Source organism: Rana temporaria, chromosome 11 (genome assembly GCF_905171775.1).
Source record: "Rana temporaria chromosome 11, aRanTem1.1, whole genome shotgun sequence".
NCBI classification, from domain to species: domain Eukaryota; kingdom Metazoa; phylum Chordata; class Amphibia; order Anura; family Ranidae; genus Rana; species Rana temporaria.
In genome coordinates this window covers 90653495-90673054 of record NC_053499.1, presented here as the reverse complement: position 1 = coordinate 90673054, position 19560 = coordinate 90653495, and the positions used below count along the sequence as shown (strand labels likewise).

Sequence of the window (19560 nt, the reverse complement as noted above, 5' to 3'; positions counted from 1 at the left end):
ACGTTTTTGAATTTGGCGCCGTTCTCCGCTCCCGTGCGTCGTAACATCGCAGGGAACAGAGATCGGCGGCACAGGAGGACACTGTGTGAATCGAGCGAGCACCCACTCGCTCACACAGCGCGGTGGCATCGCTGGATCCAGGGACAAGGTAAGTAACTTTGTCTACTGCTGCAACGAGGCAAGCCCGAGTCTGACTCGGGGTTACCGCTTTTGGTAAGAAAATCTCACCCTGAGTCAGACTCTGGTATACCGCTAGGAGGGTTAAGGTTTGTTTGAAGGCTTTTTCACTTATTAGGTGTGTGTGGATTAAAGGCGTTTGTAATGGTATTTCTTTCCCTAAATAGCTTTCTTTACCTCAGTGAAGTCCTCCTCACTGACCTGGGGGGGGAGAAAACCTCCTGAGGGGGGAGGGGCGACCAGGAAGTCAGGGCACTCTCTGCTTTGCAGATAGAGAAAGAAGCTGTGTGTCCTAAAGATAGTGTAGTGGTTATGGTGAATGGCTTTGGTGCGGGCTAAGCAATTCAGCTATTCAGCATTCCCACGCATTTTCCTCAGGAAATGCATTTTCTAGTTTCACTTATTAGGTGTGTGTGGATTAAAGGCATTTGTAATGGTATTTCTTTCCCTAAATATCTTTCTTTACCTCAGTGAAGTCCTCCTCACTGACCTGGGGGGGAGAAAACCTCTTGAGGGGCGACCAGGAAGTCAGGACACTCTCTACTTTGCAGATAGAGAAAGGAGCTGTGTGTCCTAAAGATAGTGTAGTGGTTATGGTGAATGGCTTTGGTGCGGGCTCAGCAATTCAGCTATTCAGCATCCCCACGCGCATTTTCCTCAGGAAATGCATTTTCTAGTTCCGTACGTTTTTTGGCTCTGCGTAACTTCTGCATACTTTCAGCTATTGAGACCATTCAACTATTAAAATATTCATCTCGTTCAGCTAACGATGGGACTTCTTCAAGTTTTTTTGTACTATTTATACTTTTTAAAATATTAAGCTTTTAGACAGTTTTTTTTAACATCGAAGTCAATGAGAACATGCTTTTTACCCCGTAAAATCCTGGACTGCATCCGAGTCGAAAGGCACCATTCTATTGAATCAGGTTAGAGAGTTTCCAATCAAGACATTCAGATGAGATAGTAGATCCAGATCTTTGTAATTTGGTGACTCTAGTTTACTACATATCTAACATTTCTCATAACCTGATTTTGTGTGCATATGCATATTTAACTTCATCAGTAACATTTTACCCAAAGTTTCAATAAGTTTTCTTACATATTCTTCCTGAATTAGATCAAGGTCCCCTCTTTCTAACATAAGTGGCTGTCTGGCCCATGTGGTGGGGAATGGCCTACCCATTAGGACTTCAAAAGGATAGTATCCTGTTTTCTTAGAGGGTGTCATTCTTACCTCAGCCAGAACTGCTGGGAGCTAGGACCTTCTTCCAATTGGTATACAAACCTCCAGTGGCCTTCCTGATCTTATCCTTAACGATTCTGTTCATCCTTTCCACTATACCTGAACTTTGAGGGTGATAAGGCATGTGAAACTTCCAGTCAATTTTGAGCGTTTTTACTAGATCTTGGCAGACTTTGGCCATAAATGGCCATTGTTTCGAGTTTATCTGAAGTGGGCATCCCCATCTGGGAATGATTTCCTGTGTGAGAATTCTCACTACTGTTTGTGCATCCTCCTTTGTTATTTCGAACACTTCTATCTATCCTGAGAACATGTCCACTATTACAAGTAGGTATTCTTGTTTCTTACCTAACTTAGTCATGTGTGTGAAATCAATTTGTAAATGAGTGAGTGGTGTGGATGGATATATTATGTGTTCATGTTTTGCCTTGTGAGGGTTCCTGGGATTATTCTGAATGCATGTGATGCATCTGGAAACATATGCCTTAACAAGAGAGGGAAAACCTGGAATGAAAAAAATCCTTGTATAATAATTCACATTTGACCTGCCACCCTCTGTGTCCTACACCATGGTATTGTGAAATTAACAAAAGAGCACTTGCTACAGGAATACATGGTCTCCCCTCTTGGCACACCTACTGCATTCCATTGTTGGATGTCTTTGTCTGTAGCATATATTTGAAGATCATGCAATGTTTGATCTAGAAGAGTGATTTCAGGTGAGAGCAATGGCATTTAGATGTCTGATGTCTGTGTGGATGCTGCCTCTCTTGCTGCTTTGTCGGCTAAAGTTATCTTGCTGACCTATATGTGCCTTACAGTGTAATATAATGGATACATTGTGAGTGGTGTGTCCTAGATTGAATCATGTAGCCATTTCCACCACCATCGCACAGGATGCCAGAGCTCTGACACACGCCGGCATGCCCCTACACTGGCATAGGCAAAACCCTTGGGGGGGAAAAGGGCGCAGTTTTCCCCCCATGGTTTTGTGCTAGGACTCCTGTCATGGTTTTACAGTTGTCCCTAGCAAATAGGTGAAACCCTTTGCTATACTCAGAGAGGCTAAGACCATGAGCTGTTATCATAAATGTTTTGAGGTATACAAAAGCATATCCTACTTGGTCTGTGGGGGGGCTAGACCCACGAGAGTCGTAGCTCTCTTATGACTGGCTTTCCTTTCACCTTTTGTGAGTACAAAACCAAGGCATTCAACAGTTTCCTGACACCATTTATGTTTCTTTTTGGAAACTTCATGACCATTATCTGCCAACCAATGTAGCAGATCTGAACCATCCTCTTTGCAGGCTACCTGACTTGGGTTACATATCGATCAACATATTGTAGTAGGACGATGGCAGGGAGTGCAGGACCGCAATGTGGCCTGGAGCACAACTGAATAGACTACAGGGGAGTCCACAAAACCCTGGGGCATTCTACACCATGTCATCTGGCAATTTTTTTTAAAACAGAAAGCAAGGATTGGCTGTGTCTCCTCATCCACAAGGATGATACAAAATGCATTTGTTAAATCAATCACAGAAAATACTCTGCATCGGATGGTATGGAGGAAAAGAGTGATGGCACATCAGGCACTATAGGCGCACACAAATCTATAACTGCCATCCTGCTGTTTAACCAGGTTGATGGGTGTGTTGTAGGGGGATACAACTCCTTTTAGAATACCTTCTTTAAGTGTTCTACCATAGGGGCAATGCCTTCCTCTTTTTCTTTTGACAATGGGTACTGTTTGTGATAAATGGGTTGTGCCCATTCTTTGAGGGTGGCCTTGTATGGGGTGCAGGAGATGAGCCCTACATCTAAAGTACTCTCTGACCATACTTTGTCAGAATCACTGGGGAGTCCTGTGTCTGTCTCTTGCACTTCAGTATTAAACATTATGGGCCATATGGGGATGTTTTTAGAATGAGCAATCACACCTCCCTGATTGGTTGAGGGTTATGTATCTGGGCAGAGGCTGGACTATTTTGTTGTTGTGTGCTAGAAACAACCTTCTATTACACAGTGTAAGTCTTACAAAGAAAAAAATATTATAAAGGAAACTAGTCAACCTCCTCTGTGCTACAGTGATAGCAGGCTGTTTCATATATGCTATCACTGTAGCACGGAGGAGGTTGACTAGTTTCATTTATAATATTTTTTTTTCTTTGTAAGACTTACACTGTGTAATAAAATCTATTATTACACAGTGTAAGTCTTACAAAGAAAACTATTTTTTTTTGTCATTTCTTCAGTGTTGTCCCATGAAAAGATATAATAAAATATTTACAAAAATTTGAGAGATGTACTCACTTTAGTGGATATTATTTAGTCTGTGTGAAAGTTAAAGAGTCTACGAGCTATGGTGCCAATCACTGAAAATTGATGACACCTGATATACTGACAGCCTATCTCATTTCTTAAAACACTAACAAGCCAGGACAGTACAAATACCCCCCAAATTACCCCTTTTTTTAAAGTTGACAATCCAAGAGGCATAATTTTTTTTTTTTTAAGTTGTAATTTATTCCCACAATTCTTGGGAAAATTAAGAAAAAAAATATTTTATTTTTACACAAAATTGTCATATTAACAAGGCATTTATCTCACACAACATATGCATACTTGCAATTACACCCCAAAATACATTCTGCTACTCCTCCTGAGTATAGCGACACCACATGTGTGAGACACAACCTGGCACATACAGAGGCCCAACATCCAAGTAGCACCTCTAGGCAATCTATGAGCATAAATTACACATCTAATTTCATGACAACCTATCACAATTTTGAATGCCCTGGAGCACCAGGAAAATGAAAACGCCCACAAAATGACCCCATTTTGGAAAGCAAACAACCCGACATATATGCTATGAGGCATTATGAGTCTTTTGAATGGGTCATTTTTTCCCCACATTTTCGGAAAACGTGGAAAGAAAATGAAAGCTTATTTTTTTTTACACCAAGTTGTCCATTTATAAGATAATTCTAACACAAAAATGACATGCCAAAATACCTTCTACTACTCCTTCGGAGTATAGCGATACCACATATGTGTGAGACTTTTACACAGCCTAGCCATATAGAGAGGCTCAACATCCAAGTAGCACCTCCAGGTGTTCTAGGGACATAAATAACACACATAAATTCCTGCCAACCTATCACATTGTTGAAGACCCTTCATATTTCTAACACATAGCATTTACTGTACACACCAAAATACATTCTGTGAGGGTAAGGATAAACAAAAGATTACCTGTGGTTTTAGTAGTGCAGTGGTCCTAGGAGGAGAGTATCAGTCCAGGTAGCATGCAGGAACGTGGACAGTAACAGCAATACAGGCAGCAGGCAGGAATACTGTCCATAGTCATTGGTAGGTAGAGATTTTGTCAGCACAGCCAAAGCATTGGTCCAGGTGGCAGGCAGGGATGTGCTCAGCAGCAGCAAAAAGATTGTCCACGCAACAGGCAGGAATACTGTCCATAGTACAGGCAGCAGGCAGAGATATGGTCAGTACAGCCAAAGAATTGGTCCAGGCAACAGGCACATGATCCACAAATAGTCCTGGGTAGTGCAGACAGAGATATTGTCAGCACAGCCCTAGTATTGGTCCATGCAGCAGGCAGGACCATCAAGCTTAGGGCCTTGGTCAGGAAATAATGGGGACAGGGGTAAAGGCTTCACCCATCCAAATCACTTTGAAGCCTCCATACTCCAGACCCTGTTCTGGGAATTACAAAACAAAGAGAAAACCAAAAACAGTTTTTCTCAACTCAGAACACTATTCTGAAGCCCCTCACATATTTGAGACCCCTGTGTTATTTTGAATCCCACTACTAAAGTAGCAGGGTGAAAGATCAGTCCAAGTGGCAGGCAAAAAACATGGTCAACAGGCCCAGGTCAGTGCAGGTGAAAGGCAGTAATAGATGGTAGGCAGAGACCTAAATAAAATTAATTAGGGGGTGAATTTTATACAATTTATCAATATTAGGATGATCTCGGGGAGGGCACTGTGAGTTATCACTGAAATGCAGGAAGCGCATTATCATGTCATAGCGGGACCTGGACATGACAGGTGAAAAAATTGGCATGTGGAGGATGGGGTTGGTAGACCAATATGCATGTACTTCGTTTTTTTGGAAACCCCATGATGATTGTAAGGCCCAAAAATTATCTAGGCTCCCCCTCTGTAAGGCGTCTCCATTCGAAAGGACCGCATAGCTTGAGTGGGAGTTGTTCTCTATATATTGATGGGCAAAAAGATTTGTTTGGTTCACAATGCTTTGAAGTAACTCATCAGGGAAAATAAAGTAAAAAAATCTATTTGAGAAAATGTTTTGGTGTTGTCCTGCCCACCTGGCTGTGCTGTGAAAGGGGATATTGTGGTTGACCCTGTGCTAGAAGGAAACTACAATGGGTTTGCTAAGGCATCAGAAGATGGGTTTGGGCACTAATTCTTTGGGTCTGGCTTTAAATTCCAGTACTTGTACTGGGCCTTCCCTCCCTCCTGGGGTCTAGCGCCATTGGCATTTGCTGATTGGCTATTGGGGTGTCTGGTGCTGCTGGTAGCTGCCTGATCTTCAGACCGTCTTCTTTTAGGACAGACTGCTTCTTCCTCCAATTCGGATGCCAATGTACGGCCTTTGAATGGCTCATATTCCGAACCGGAATCAGAACTGGAATTGGAACTGTAATGAGGCAGTGAAAGCTCCCCGCTGCTCTCATCGGTCAGCCTTAGGATTTGATGTGCCTCTTCTGGAGTGTAAACTTTTTTGGACATGATGGCTGTATGACGGGTGACACTGATGGGCTGCACGGCAGGTAGTAATGGGCTGCAAGACAGGTAGTGATGGGCTGCACATCCGGTACTCCTGATGGGATCACAGACAGGTACTCCTGATGGGGTGACAGGTACTCCTGATGGGGTGACAGGTACTCCTGATGGGATGACAGGTACTCTGACCGGATGACAGGTACTCTGACGAGATGACAAGTACTCTGATGAGCTCACAGACAGGTACTCAGATGATCTGGTGACAGGTAAAGACACACAGTAAAGTGGTAACTCACAGTTCCGTGATCTCCTCCTCACACTGAATCGGTGTGTGAGGAGGAGAACCCGTGAACAGGCAGTAACCTACGATTTGTTTACATTTGTGACTGGCTGTTAATGGACACAGCTGGTCACACGGTAAAGAGACAATTTCATTGGCTCTTTACCAGTGGCGGCCCGTCCATAGGGGGCGCAGGGGCGCCGCCCCCCCAAAGCTACTCATCAACCAAAAAAAAAAAAAAAAAACATTTTTTTTTTATAACATGTCCCTTTAAGTGTGTGTGTGTGGGGGGGGGGGGGGGGGGGCGGAGCGCCGGCCACAGAGGTGCTGTGGGAAGCATGATGTCATCGAAATCGTGAGATTGGACAAGCAAATCTATCGGCTGGCTTTTATACTGCCCATGGAGCGCAAAGCTCCGCGCTCTCACAACCACTCTGTGCTGGATGTGTCCTGTTGGTGGTTAGTGATTGGCTGGTCCATAGGACTTAGGGCGGTGCTTTTATCGGACCAGCCAATCACTTCCGGTTTTCTCAGTGACTCATCCTGGCTAGTCTGAACATGAGAGGATTTCGGCCGGTGATCGGGACATCTCACTGATCTGCTAGCAGGTAATTAAGCAGAGAACTCTTGTGTTGTGCTCTCAGAACGTGCAGCAGTTTCCTGAGAAGCTTTTAGCACATATTCTGGGGACAGTAATCTGGATGGGGCTGTTAGTGTTATTACACATCTCCAGTATGTGTAACACAAGGGTTCCCAGCTCTGCGACCTCCTAGAGTCATGCAGCTCATGCTGTGTGTATAGGTCTGTATTCTCTCATCTCTCTTCTATATCTCTCTTTTTTTTATTCTAAATCTATCTATCTATCTATCTATCTATCTATCTATCTATCTATCTATCTATCTATCTATCTATCTATCTCTCTATATATCTATCTATTATATCTCTATCTATCTATTATATCTCTATCTATCTATTATATCTCTATCTATCTATTATATCTATATCTATCTATTCTATATCTATATCTATCTATCTATCTATCTATCTATTTCTATCTATCTATTCTATATCTATCTATTTCTATCTATCGATTCTATATCTATCTATCTATCTATCTATCTATCTATCTATCTATCTATCTATCTATCTATCTATCTATCTATCTATCTATCTATCTATCTATCTCTCTATATATCTATCTATTATATCTATCTATCTCTCTATATATCTATCTATTATATCTATATCTATCTATCATATCTCTATCTATCTATGTCTATCTATCTATCTATCTATCTATGTCTATCTATTCTATATCTATCTATTTCTATCTATCTATCTATCTATCTATCTATCTATCTATCTATCTATCTATCTATCTATCTATCTCTCTATATATCTATCTATTATATCTATCTATCTCTCTATATATCTATCTATTATATCTCTATCTATCTATTATCTATCTATTCTATCTATCTATTCTATATCTATATCTATCTATCTATCTATCTATCTATCTATCTATCTATCTATCTATCTATCTATCTATTCTATATATCTATATATTCTATATATCTATCTATTATATCTATCTATCTATCTATCTATTATATCTATCTATCTCTCTATATATCTATCTATCTATCTCTATCTATCTATCTATCTATCTATCTATCTATCTATCTATCTATCTATCTATCTATTCTATATCTATAGCTAGCTATCTATTCTATATCTATCTATCTATTATATCTCTATCTAGCTATCTATTTTATATCTATCTATCTATCTATCTATCTATCTATCTCTCTATATATCTATCTATTATATCTATCTATCTCTCTATATATCTATCTATTATATCTCTATCTATCTATTATCTATCTATTCTATCTATCTATCTATCTATCTATCTATCTATCTATCTATTCTATATCTATATCTATTCTATATCTATATCTATCTATCTATCTATCTATCTATCTATCTATCTATCTATCTATCTATCTATCTATTCTATATCTATATATCTATCTATTCTATATATCTATCTATTATATCTATCTATCTATTATATCTATCTATCTATCTATCTATCTATCTATCTATCTATCTATCTATCTATCTATCTATCTATCTTTCTATCTTTCTATCTATCTATCTATCTATCTATCTATCTATCTATCTATCTATCTATCTATCTATCTATCTATCTATCTATCTATCTATCTATCTATCTATCTATCTATCTATCTATCTATCTATCTATCTATCTATCTATCTATCTATCTATCTATCTATCTATCTATCTATCTATTCTATATCTATAGCTAGCTATCTATTCTATATCTATAGCTAGCTATCTATTCTATATCTATAGCTAGCTATCTATTCTATATCTATAGCTAGCTATCTATTCTATATCTATAGAGCTATCTATTTTATCTCTATCTAGCTATCTATTTTATCTCTATCTATCTATCTATTTTATCTCTATCTATCTATCTATTTTATCTCTATCTATCTATCTATTATATCTCTATCTATCTATCTATCTATCTATCTATTCTATTCTATATCTCTGTCCGTCTGTCTGTAAGCCCAATCATGGGTGAGTGACGTTGGGGTGGTTGTGATTTTGTTTGCGCCCCCCTAAAAAAATGGAGCACCAGCCGCCACTGCTCTTTACCCTGATTGGGGCTGGGCTTTGTCCGAGAGACAAGCCTCGTCCCCAATTGCCATGCTGGGGAATCACTCCTCGGGGGCGCACATGAGCGGTGTGCAGGCAGATCTCCAAAGTGTCCGGCTGTGATTGGACACAAAGTAAAACAAGTAAAACGTGTTCATTTGTTTAAATTGGATATGTTAATTTATAAAGTTGATTTTTTTTGCCCCTCATAATTTGTAAAACATATGACGTGACCCTTGTCCTGAAAAATTTGGAGACCCCCTGATATACAGTAGGTGGATCATTTAAGTGTTTTTTAGTTACTAACACCTGATTTGTTGTGTCTTAAGAGTCAAAATGTGTCTGGTTCAGCAGGGACCGGTGCAATATCAATTCATGTATGCACAGTATGCATACTTATGTACAACCAGCCTGTTGAGTTTTAACTGCACAATCAATGCCGACAGCTATAGCAGATAACACTGTGGGGGTTATTTACGAATGGGCAAATCCACTTTGCACTTGTAGTTTGCACTTGTAGTGCAAAGTGCACTTGAAATTGCACTGAAAGTACACTTGGAAGTGCAGTCGCTGTAAATCTGAGGGGTAGATCTGAAATGAGGGGAAGCTCTGCTGATTTTATTATCCAATCATGTGCAAGCTAAAACACAGTTTTTTATTTTGCTTGCATATCCCTCGGATCTACAGCGACTTCACTTCCAGGTGCAATTTCAAGTGCACTTTGCATTTGTAGTTTGCCATTGTAGTTCAAAGTGGATTTGCCTTTAGTAAATAACCCCCCTGTGTGTCCTGATGGTGGGAACGTTTTCTTGCTGTCGGAATACAATAGCAGAGCAGGAGTGATTCCATATCCACCTCAAATGTGTGGACGGGGGTCATTTTATTTTCCATTCAACCTGCTGGCTAAATGAAAAAAAGTATGAATGTATGGCCAGCTATAGTTTACCTCTGGTGATATCTGGTGGTATCACTAATAAAATTGATAAATCCCCTGTATTTGAAAACTCCAAAGTGACAGCCAGCTGGGTACAGAAACTATTTTGCTTTACATTCTGCTTTTCTCAAGCAGTAGAGAGTAGATTTGTTCCATTTAACTATTAACCTGTATTTATAACCAAAACTTTTTTTTTAGTATTGAACAGAATTGTGGTTAGTTAGAACCTTTTTCAAGCTTTTATTGCTATCTGTGTTTCCACTAAATTCACCCTCCTTATTTGTCCTATTGACCATTGTCTGCAGACCAGAAAGTGAAGGGAAATTCGAAATGTTACAATTGTCATCAGAACAGGAGGTGAGGAAAAGTCTTCCAATGGGGGTCACCTGTTACAGTGGCAGCTGCTTAAAGTTGTTGTAAAGCCTCAAGGTTTTTCACCTTGATGCATTCTATGCATGACCAGGGTATAACTGATCCCTCTATTTTCCACCACCCTCTTTCTCCCCAATACCCAATCGATCACCCCGTACTTATTAACTGAGACTACACCAAATTTGGGAAAAATATATAGGCCGTAGCAGCCTTCCTTTATTAACAACTCTTAAATTAACATAAATATTAAAACTCTGTTATCCCTTCCACCTCGTGTTGATCTCTGCATGCCCTCTCCCATATATCTAACAACTATGCATTGCCCTGCGGTCTCTAACTCAAACTGATTGGCCTCAAGCCGACAGGCTGGCTCAGAGACGAAATTGGTGACCGCAGGGCCCCTAACCAATATTTTGTGATAACCTCCTCTCTCTGGAACTCCCAATATCCAGACCCATCTCACCGACAGGTCCTTACTTTCGTCACAAAGGTACCAATCCTCACCCGCAGAGACCAAACACCCGCTGTCACGACAACTCTCCATCGACTCCTGTGCAGTAAAACAAAGCAGACACAAACTACACCAAAGACACACGCACACACAAAAAACATAAACATACCCATAACCATAGGGGAGGGTGGGCGGGAACTTCTCCTCTCCGTGTGGTCACGAGGGCGGGCTCCTCCCCCCCTTTTATGACCTCCCCTTCTCCCCCCACCTGCTCCCAACCAATCCTGCTGTTTATAACAAAACAGCTACTCAAAACCCGGGAAAAAATCATCCCCTCCTGCTGCTTGTAACATGCAGCACAGCTCACAAGGTAAACACTGTTCCTGTTAACCCCATCATGCCAGCCCTTCACCCATTACACTGTGTTTTTCATTGCTCTGGGTTTTTCTTTAGGGTGAAAAACCTCTGTGCTGCAGCTGCCCCTCAGACACCCACCCCCCCTTCTTACCTTAGTCCGAACCAGCGATGTGCTCATGCTCCTGCTCATGCACAGTGGTTCCAGCCGTTATCGCTCTTGTCATTGGACAGATTGATAGCAGTGGGGGCCATGGGCTCCTGCTGCTGTCAATCAAAAGCTGTAACAAAATAGGGGGTGGCAGGGACAGATCCCGCTGTCTGTGTCAATGGACGCAGCAGCGGGATTTGGGAGTGAGCACAGATGGGTATCTCCATGATAAGCAGCTTTTCGTGGGGGCACCCGATAAAGATGAGGGGCTTGGAGTGCCAGCGGGCATCCCAGAGGAAGAGGATCAAGGCTGCTCTGTGCAAAACCATTGCACAGAGCAGGTAAGTATAGCCATGTTTGTTTTTTGTTTTTTTAATGAGGGTTTACAATGACTTTAAGAGAGGAATTCCCCGTATTTGAAAAGGTTTGTTTTTAATTCCTGTCACTTTTTCTGTACAGGAAATGAAGGAAAAATATTTCCACTGGGACACAGGCAGAACAATTGTCTGGGGTTTAAAACCTTTTCTAGAAAGATGAGATCTTTTGCATTATGACACATTCTTTGACCACTTAAGGTGTAGAATCAATGAAATAGATAGCAGTGGTAATACCCATTGAACTTTATAATGCCAAGTAAAATAGTGTTCCAAGAACAGAAGACTGCTAGAAAGATTTCAGCATTGAATTAAGATGATGCACAAAAGCAGTGCTTAGATGAAAACCCTGAACAGGTAGGCTGTGCATCTTGTATGCACTTAATTGGGCAATTTGTTTGGCTGAAGTATATCTTTGCAGGCCATAATGTATAGCATGAGATAATAAAATAATTAGCTGTGTGATCCTGATAAACATCTCAAGTATTACTTGTTTGTGGTTTGGTCTGAAACTGATAGTATTATAAACCTGCTACTTTAGTTTGTGTGCTTTATTTTGATTATTCTCATTCTAGGTGGAGATAGTTCAGAAGAGGAGTCAAATGAGTGCTCTTGTGTGAATGGTCGCTGTGCGAAAGGCTCACATGGATTTTCATGTGAGTGTAATGGAGGCTTCCAGCTAGACATTACTCGGACGAGGTGCAATGGTGAGCCAAAGTTCTTATTAGGATAATATTTGCTCTGTTTCTGTGTACTTGGTCATATAAGAACCACACATACATACATACATAATACATACATACCGTAGGCGTGTGCAGCCTATTACATTAGGGTGTGCACCCCAAAGCTCAAACACACATGCATGTGTGTGTGTATATATATATATATACACACATGCGCACTTTTAGAAATAAATTGGTACATGTGCACAGGTTTTTTTGTTCAGTTTTTTGGTTGGAGGGAGGGCTGAGAGAGAGAGGTGTAGGAGAAGAGAGGGCTGAGAGAGGTGTAGGAGGGAGGGCTGAGAGAGAGGTGTAGGAGGGCTGAGAAAGAAGGAGGGCTGAAAGAGAGGGAGGGCTGAAAGAGAGGGAGGGCTGAAAGAGAGGGAGGGCTGAAAGAGAGGGAAGGCTGAAAGAGAGGGAGGGCTGAAAGAGAGGGGGGCTGAGAGAGAGGGGGGTTGAGAGAGGGAGAGCTAAGAATGGGGGGAGGGCTAAGAGAGGGGGGCTGAAAGAGACCGGTGGGCTGAGAGAGAAGGGAGGGGGCTTAGAGAGAGGGGGGGTTGAGAGAATAGGGTGGGCTCATAGAGACTGGTTGCCTGAGAGAGGGGGGGCTGAGAGAATAGGGAGGGCTGAGAGAGGGGGGATGGCTGAGAGACAGGGGGTGAGAGAGAAAGGAGGGGAGCTTAAAGAGAGGGGGGATGGCAGTGAGTATAGGGATGGCTAAAAGAGGGGAATGGCTGAGAGAGAAGGGAGGGGGCTTAGAGAGAGGGGGGTTGAGAGAATAGGGTGGGCTCATAGAGACGGGTTGGCTGAGAGAGGGGGGGCTGAGAGAATAGGGAGGGCTGAGAGAGGGGGGATGGCTGAGAGACAGGGGGTGAGAGAGAAAGGAGGGGAGCTTAAAGAGAGGGGGATGGCTGAGAGTATAGGGATGGCTAAGAGGGGGGATGTCTGAGAGAGAAGGGAGGGGTCCGATCGAATGGGGAGGGCAGAGAGGGAGGGGAGGGGACTTAGAGAGAGGGGGCTGAGAAAGAAGGGAGGGGGGCTTAGAGAGAGGGAAGGGCTGAGTTGAGAGAGAAGGAAGGGGGCTAAGAGAGAGGGAAGGGCTAAGAGAAAAGGGAGGGGGCTTAGAGAGAGGGGGTCTGAGAGAGCAGGGAGGGGGGCTTGGAGAGAGGGGGGCTGAGGGAGAAGTGAGGTGGGCTTGGAGAGAAGGGAGGGGGCTGAGAGAGAAGCGAGGGGGGCTTAGAGAGAAGAGAGGGGGGGCTTAGAGAGAGGGGGGCTGAGAGAGAAGGGAGGGTGTCTGAGAGATGGGGGAGGGGGCTTGGAGAGAAGGGAGGGGGGCTGAGAGTGAAGGAAGGGGGCTGAGAGAGAAGGGATGGGGGCTTAGAGAGAAGGGAGGGTGGCTGAGAGAGGGGTAGGGGGCTTGAAGAGAAGGGAGGGGGGCTAAGAGAGAAGAGAGGGGGCTTAGAGAGAAGGGAGGGTGGCTGAGAGAGAAGGGAGGGGGCTGAGAGAGAAGAGAGGGGGGCTTAGAGAGAGGGGGCTGAGAGAGAGGGGGCTGAGAAAGAAGGGAGGGTGGCTGAGAGAGGGGGGATGGGGGCTTGAAGAGAAGGGAGGGGGCTGAGAGAGAAGGGAGGGGGGCATAGAGAGAAGGGAGGGGGCTTAGAGAGAAGGGAGGGTGGCTGAGAAAGGGGGAGGGGGGCTTGAAGAGAAGGGAGGGGGGCTGAGAGAGAAGAGAGGGGGGCTTGGAGAGAAGGGAGGGGGCTGAGAGAGAAGCGAGGGGGGCTTAGAGAGAAGAGAGGGGGGCTTAGAGAGAGGGGGGCTGAGAGAGAAGGGAGGGTGTCTGAGAGATGGGGAGGGGGCTTGGAGAGAAGGGAGGGGGGCTGAGAGTGAAGGAAGGGGGCTGAGAGAGAGGGGGCTGAGAAAGAAGGGAGGGTGGCTGAGAGAGGGGGGAGGGGGGCTTGAAGAGAAGGGAGGGGGGCATAGAGAGAAGGGAGGGGGCTTAGAGAGGAGGGAGGGTGGCTGAGAAAGGGGGAGGGGGCCTTGAAGAGAAGGGAGGGGGCAGAGAGAGAAGGGAGGGGGGCATAGAGAGAAGGGAGGGGGCTTAGAGAGAAGGGAGGGTGGCTGAGAAAGGGGGAGGGGGCTTGAAGAGAAGGGAGGGGGGCTGAGAGAGAAGAGAGGGGGGCTTGGAGAGAAGGGAGGGGGCTGAGAGAGAAGCGAGGGGGGCTTAGAGAGAAGAGAGGGGGGCTTAGAGAGAGGGGGGCTGAGAGAGAAGGGAGGGTGTCTGAGAGATGGGGGAGGGGGCTTGGAGAGAAGGGAGGGGGGCTGAGAGTGAAGGAAGGGGGCTGAGAGAGAGGGGGCTGAGAAAGAAGGGAGGGTGGCTGAGAGAGGGGGGAGGGGGGCTTGAAGAGAAGGGAGGGGGCTGAGAGAGAAGGGAGGGGGGCATAGAGAGAAGGGAGGGGGCTTAGAGAGAAGGGAGGGTGGCTGAGAAAGGGGGAGGGGGGCTTGAAGAGAAGGTAGGGGGGCTGAGAGAGAAGAGAGGGGGGCTGAGAGAGAAGAGAGGGGGCTTAGAGAGAAGGGAGGGTGGCTGAGAGAGGGGCAGGGGGCTTGAAGAGAAGGGAGGGGGGCTGAGAGAGAAGAGAGGGGGGCTGAGAGAGAAGAGAGGGGGGCTTAGAGAGAAGGGGGTGGCTGAGAGAGGGGGAGGGGGCTTGGAGAGAGGGAGGGGGAGTTAGGGGGGAGATAAGAGACCCCTAGCCCTGTTCCTGCAGTCCCAGTCTCTGTCTGCAGGTGTGTATGATGGTCATGGTACCGACCTTCCATACCATGATGCCAGTCTCCTGATTCGATCCGCCCAATTCCAGCGGCTCCAGCAGCAACCTGCACCTCCTGCCCGTCCTCAGTGACAGCTCTGTGCCCCCAGTGAGCGGCGAGCCTGTTTGTCCTTCAGCTCCGGGCTTCACATCAGAGCGCAGTGAGGAACTTGGAGCAGTCCATGCTCTGGAAGCATGAGGTACACTGCGGCCGCTTGCCTCCTAGGGGAGGCGGGTCAGGGGATGAGATCAAGGAGGAGGCGGTGTCCGAGTCTCGGGCTCTTGGCGCTAGCGATGGATGCCCAGCCGCCCACATCTCACCAGGGGTGCTGCTGATTGCTGCCCACTCCTGAGCCGCCACACACATTTTCTGCTGTTATTCAGCCAGGTAGAGGACGAGGCGCATTGACAAGTTCCAGGTGCCCTCTCCTCTCAGTAGGCGCATTGACAAGTTCCAGGCACACTCGGCACACCCCGTGCGCACGCCTATGATACATACGTAGTTTCACTGCATTTTGAAAAGATGATTTTATATTTTTTAACTTACATGAAATATTTTGCTCCCCCCCTGTCAGACAGACATGTGAAGGGGATTATAAGGGGACATTTTAACACATCAGGCAGGCATGGCCCACTGCTGTCATCAGCAGAAAAGCTACACTGAGAAATGCCATGCAGCCATCGCTGGACTGCATTGTCAGAACCATTGACGTATCTCGGCATAGAGCCTATATATACTGTCAGAACGTTTATTCTGAACTATAAAATATTATTGTATTTATGAAAATATGTAAATCTGTGCTTTGGGAGAGATACCATTTTCCTACAATACAAGATATCAAAATTCTTTTATCCGTGCTATTTTGAGGACAAGCAATACAAATGAATATTTAAAATATATATATTTATTAACCAAAGGTATAGTGCAGAATTAAAATCAGGTACAATTCGTGTTAAAACAAATAATTGATATGCTTCTACAATAGAGATAAATGACGCTTGAAAATTCAGATAGTATTTACATTATATGACAAGGTATATTCATAGCTCCTATTTAAATCATCTTGGCGTATTTAAAACCTTTTAGCTTTTAGTGACATAACCTTGACCTTGTATTATCTCTTCTCAATGACAAACAGATCTCTTTCTACTACTTATTATATATGTGTACAGAACAAATGTTATATTTGTACACAAGCTCTGCAATGCAAACAAGCTTAATTTTAAATTTAGGAAGAATTTATTTTCACATACCTCACTCCAAAACCGATTTACCATCGTTGGCACTTAGCTTTTCAAAGACAAACGTAATATGTATGTCTTTAATATTTGGAATACAATTACGTCATACTGCAGTTAGACATAACCAACTCCCAAATTATATTTGCCAAGTATATTTAAACGGTCTTGGTTGTGTGTATGTGAAAACCTTCAAATTAACAAAAGGTAAATAATCAAGATTATACATTACCAGTATGTAAGAGATCTTGCTGTTTGAGAAGTGAGAAAGTCCTACTGAAGGACTTCTGTGAGCCCCCTACATGTTTGCGGTTAATGTCTGCCTTCCAGCTTCCTTCAGAGATCAGCTATCAGAGCAGCTACAGCCATCAGCCCTCCAGGGATCAGCTCCAGCCATCTTTCTCCCACCGAGCTTTTTCAGAGATCCCCCTCCTGTCTTGTGTAATCACTTTTTATCTCCCCAAAGAAGTGGGTGTGTATATCACTATCACATGACTGGCGATGTCACATGACAATATGTTTTGGTGGGTGACCATCTTGAACCATGCCGATATTAACCTGTAGGGGGCAGTGGTGTCTAAGGAATAATTCCTAATTTTAAGGTCATTCAGAGTTAACCATGACTTACGACCCCCCTGTGACTTCTGGCCTGGTATAACACCATAAATTATTTTATATGTCAAACAATATGACAACAAACCTAGACATTTTGGCAACCCCTAAATTTATGATTGAGATAAGATTTTATGATCAGCACACATGCCTTGGAAAGTTCCTTTAAACTAATGCCGGTATGTGATCAAAGCAGTCTAATACTTTGAAGTTATTATAGGATCTTATACCTAGGACCCCAGTAATGTCTATGTATTAAACAGGCTTATATATGAATTACTAATACACATATATTGTTAAGGTATTACAAAGAAACAATACTATAATATATATATATATATATATATATATATATATATATATATATAATTCCACCGGGATTGTGAATAAGCCCCTCTGGTCTCATCGTACAAAGACCACACTGTGTAGCTTGTAACAGCTTGTGTCATGCTGTGCCAGGCTTTTCATCTCACATCTTATCAGTGTCAAGCCTTCTAATTTATGATCTGGGAGATGGCACATACACGGTTTCTACACCCCCCTGTGAGACATAAAGTCCTTCTGGTAACACAGCCTTATTCACAGGTTTTGACTGTGACTCAACTTAAGACACAAAATGGTGTCGCTTCTGCTAAACATATATATGAATATGGAACACTATGAAACATATAAAATGTGCGATCTTATATGTATTCTTTTAACTAGATATGTGCATTCCCGTTCGTACGAATGTTATTTTCGTACGAAAATGTTCATTTTCGTACCCTGCAGAATAATGTGTACATACGAAAAAATTAAAGCACCAAAATACGAAAACGACAGGATTACGAATGAGCCGCATAACGAACAACCGCAAATACGAACGAACGATCCGATGAAAATACGACAAAACGAAAACAGCAAAAGAACGAAAAAGACATATATAACAAAAGACTTGCATTCTGTATGTTGTTTGAATCCTTGTTCTGTTTGTATTTTGATTTTCAGTCGTATGTTCATATGACATCTAACAAAAGATTTTCATTCTGTATTTTGTTTGAATCATTTTTCTGTTTGTATGTTCATATGACATATATAACAAAAGATTTGTATTCTGTATTCTGAATTCCTTTTTTCTGTTTGTAATTTGGTTTCAAAATACAGAATACAAATCTTTTGTTATAAGATGTAATTTTCGTTTTTTTGAATGGGCAGTGAGTGTAGTTAGTTAGTGAAGCAGCTTCTCTTTTGTGCTGAGTACAGTAGTACAGTAAAGCCAAATAAACTTTTCTGTGGATTTTCGTCTGAAGGGAGAGATCAGTTGGCCAGACTTTTGAACCTGGAACCCAAAAATGGTTTTCTGATGGAGTTTAAAAACGAACGAACGTTGGGTAAAACGATCGTTTTTATGTTTGTTGTTAAAAAAGTCTGACCAAGTGTATTGGGCTTAACAGTAGTTAATATGGATGAGCCGCGTGTTGAAAGTGCCGCGAATCCCGCGATATATTTACGAAAGTACAAAACAACGAAAATTCATGAAAATTATTGTCTAACAAGTAACGAATAGTGTTGAGCAGAATATGCCATATTCGATTTCGCGATATATCTCGAATATATATTCGAATATTCGAGATATATTCGCTAAATTCGAATATTCGTGATATTTTATCGAAATGAAATTATTGCGATTTTTCGCTATTGCGAATGCGAAAATAATTGCGATTTTTTTGATAACTGCGGTAGGAGCACTCTGATTGGCTCAGAATATTCGTGATATTTTATCGAAATATCGCAACATGCGAATGCGATATTTATTGCGCAATTTCGAGAAATGCTGGAGGAGCGCTCTGATTGGCTCAGAATATTCGTGATATTTTATCGAAATATCGCAACATGCGAATGCGATATTTATTGCGCAATTTCGACAAATGCTGTAGGAGCACTCTGATTGGCTCAGAATATTCGTGATATTTTACAATACAAAATAATTGCGAATATTCGGCAAATGCGGAAGGAGCACTCTGATTGGCTCAGAATATTCTTGATATTTTACAATACAAAATAATTGCGAATATTCGGCAAATGCAGAAGGAGCACTCTGATTGGCTCAGAATATTCTTGATATTTTACAATACAAAATAATTGCGAATATTCGGCAAATGCAGAAGGAGCACTCTGATTGGCTCAGAATATTCTTGATATTTTACAATACAAAATAATTGCGAATATTCGGCAAATGCAGAAGGAGCACTCTGATTGGCTCAGAATATTCTTGATATTTTACAATACAAAATAATTGCGAATATTCGGCAAATGCAGAAGGAGCACTCTGATTGGCTCAGAATATTCTTGATATTTTACAATAGAAAATAAAAAGTGTTTTGCATTGGTGGTGATTCTTTA

General features: G+C 42.7%; 1 protein-coding gene across 1 annotated transcript in view; it reads left to right on the top strand.

Moving 5' to 3' along the window:
- LOC120916886 (latent-transforming growth factor beta-binding protein 3-like) overlaps positions 1 to 19560 on the top strand; it is a 2124401-nt gene that overhangs the window by 2015444 nt on the left and 89397 nt on the right. Inside the window, 1 exon segment of the mRNA XM_040327823.1 lies at positions 12380 to 12511. Within this exon segment, the coding sequence (XP_040183757.1) occupies positions 12380 to 12511 (132 nt within the window).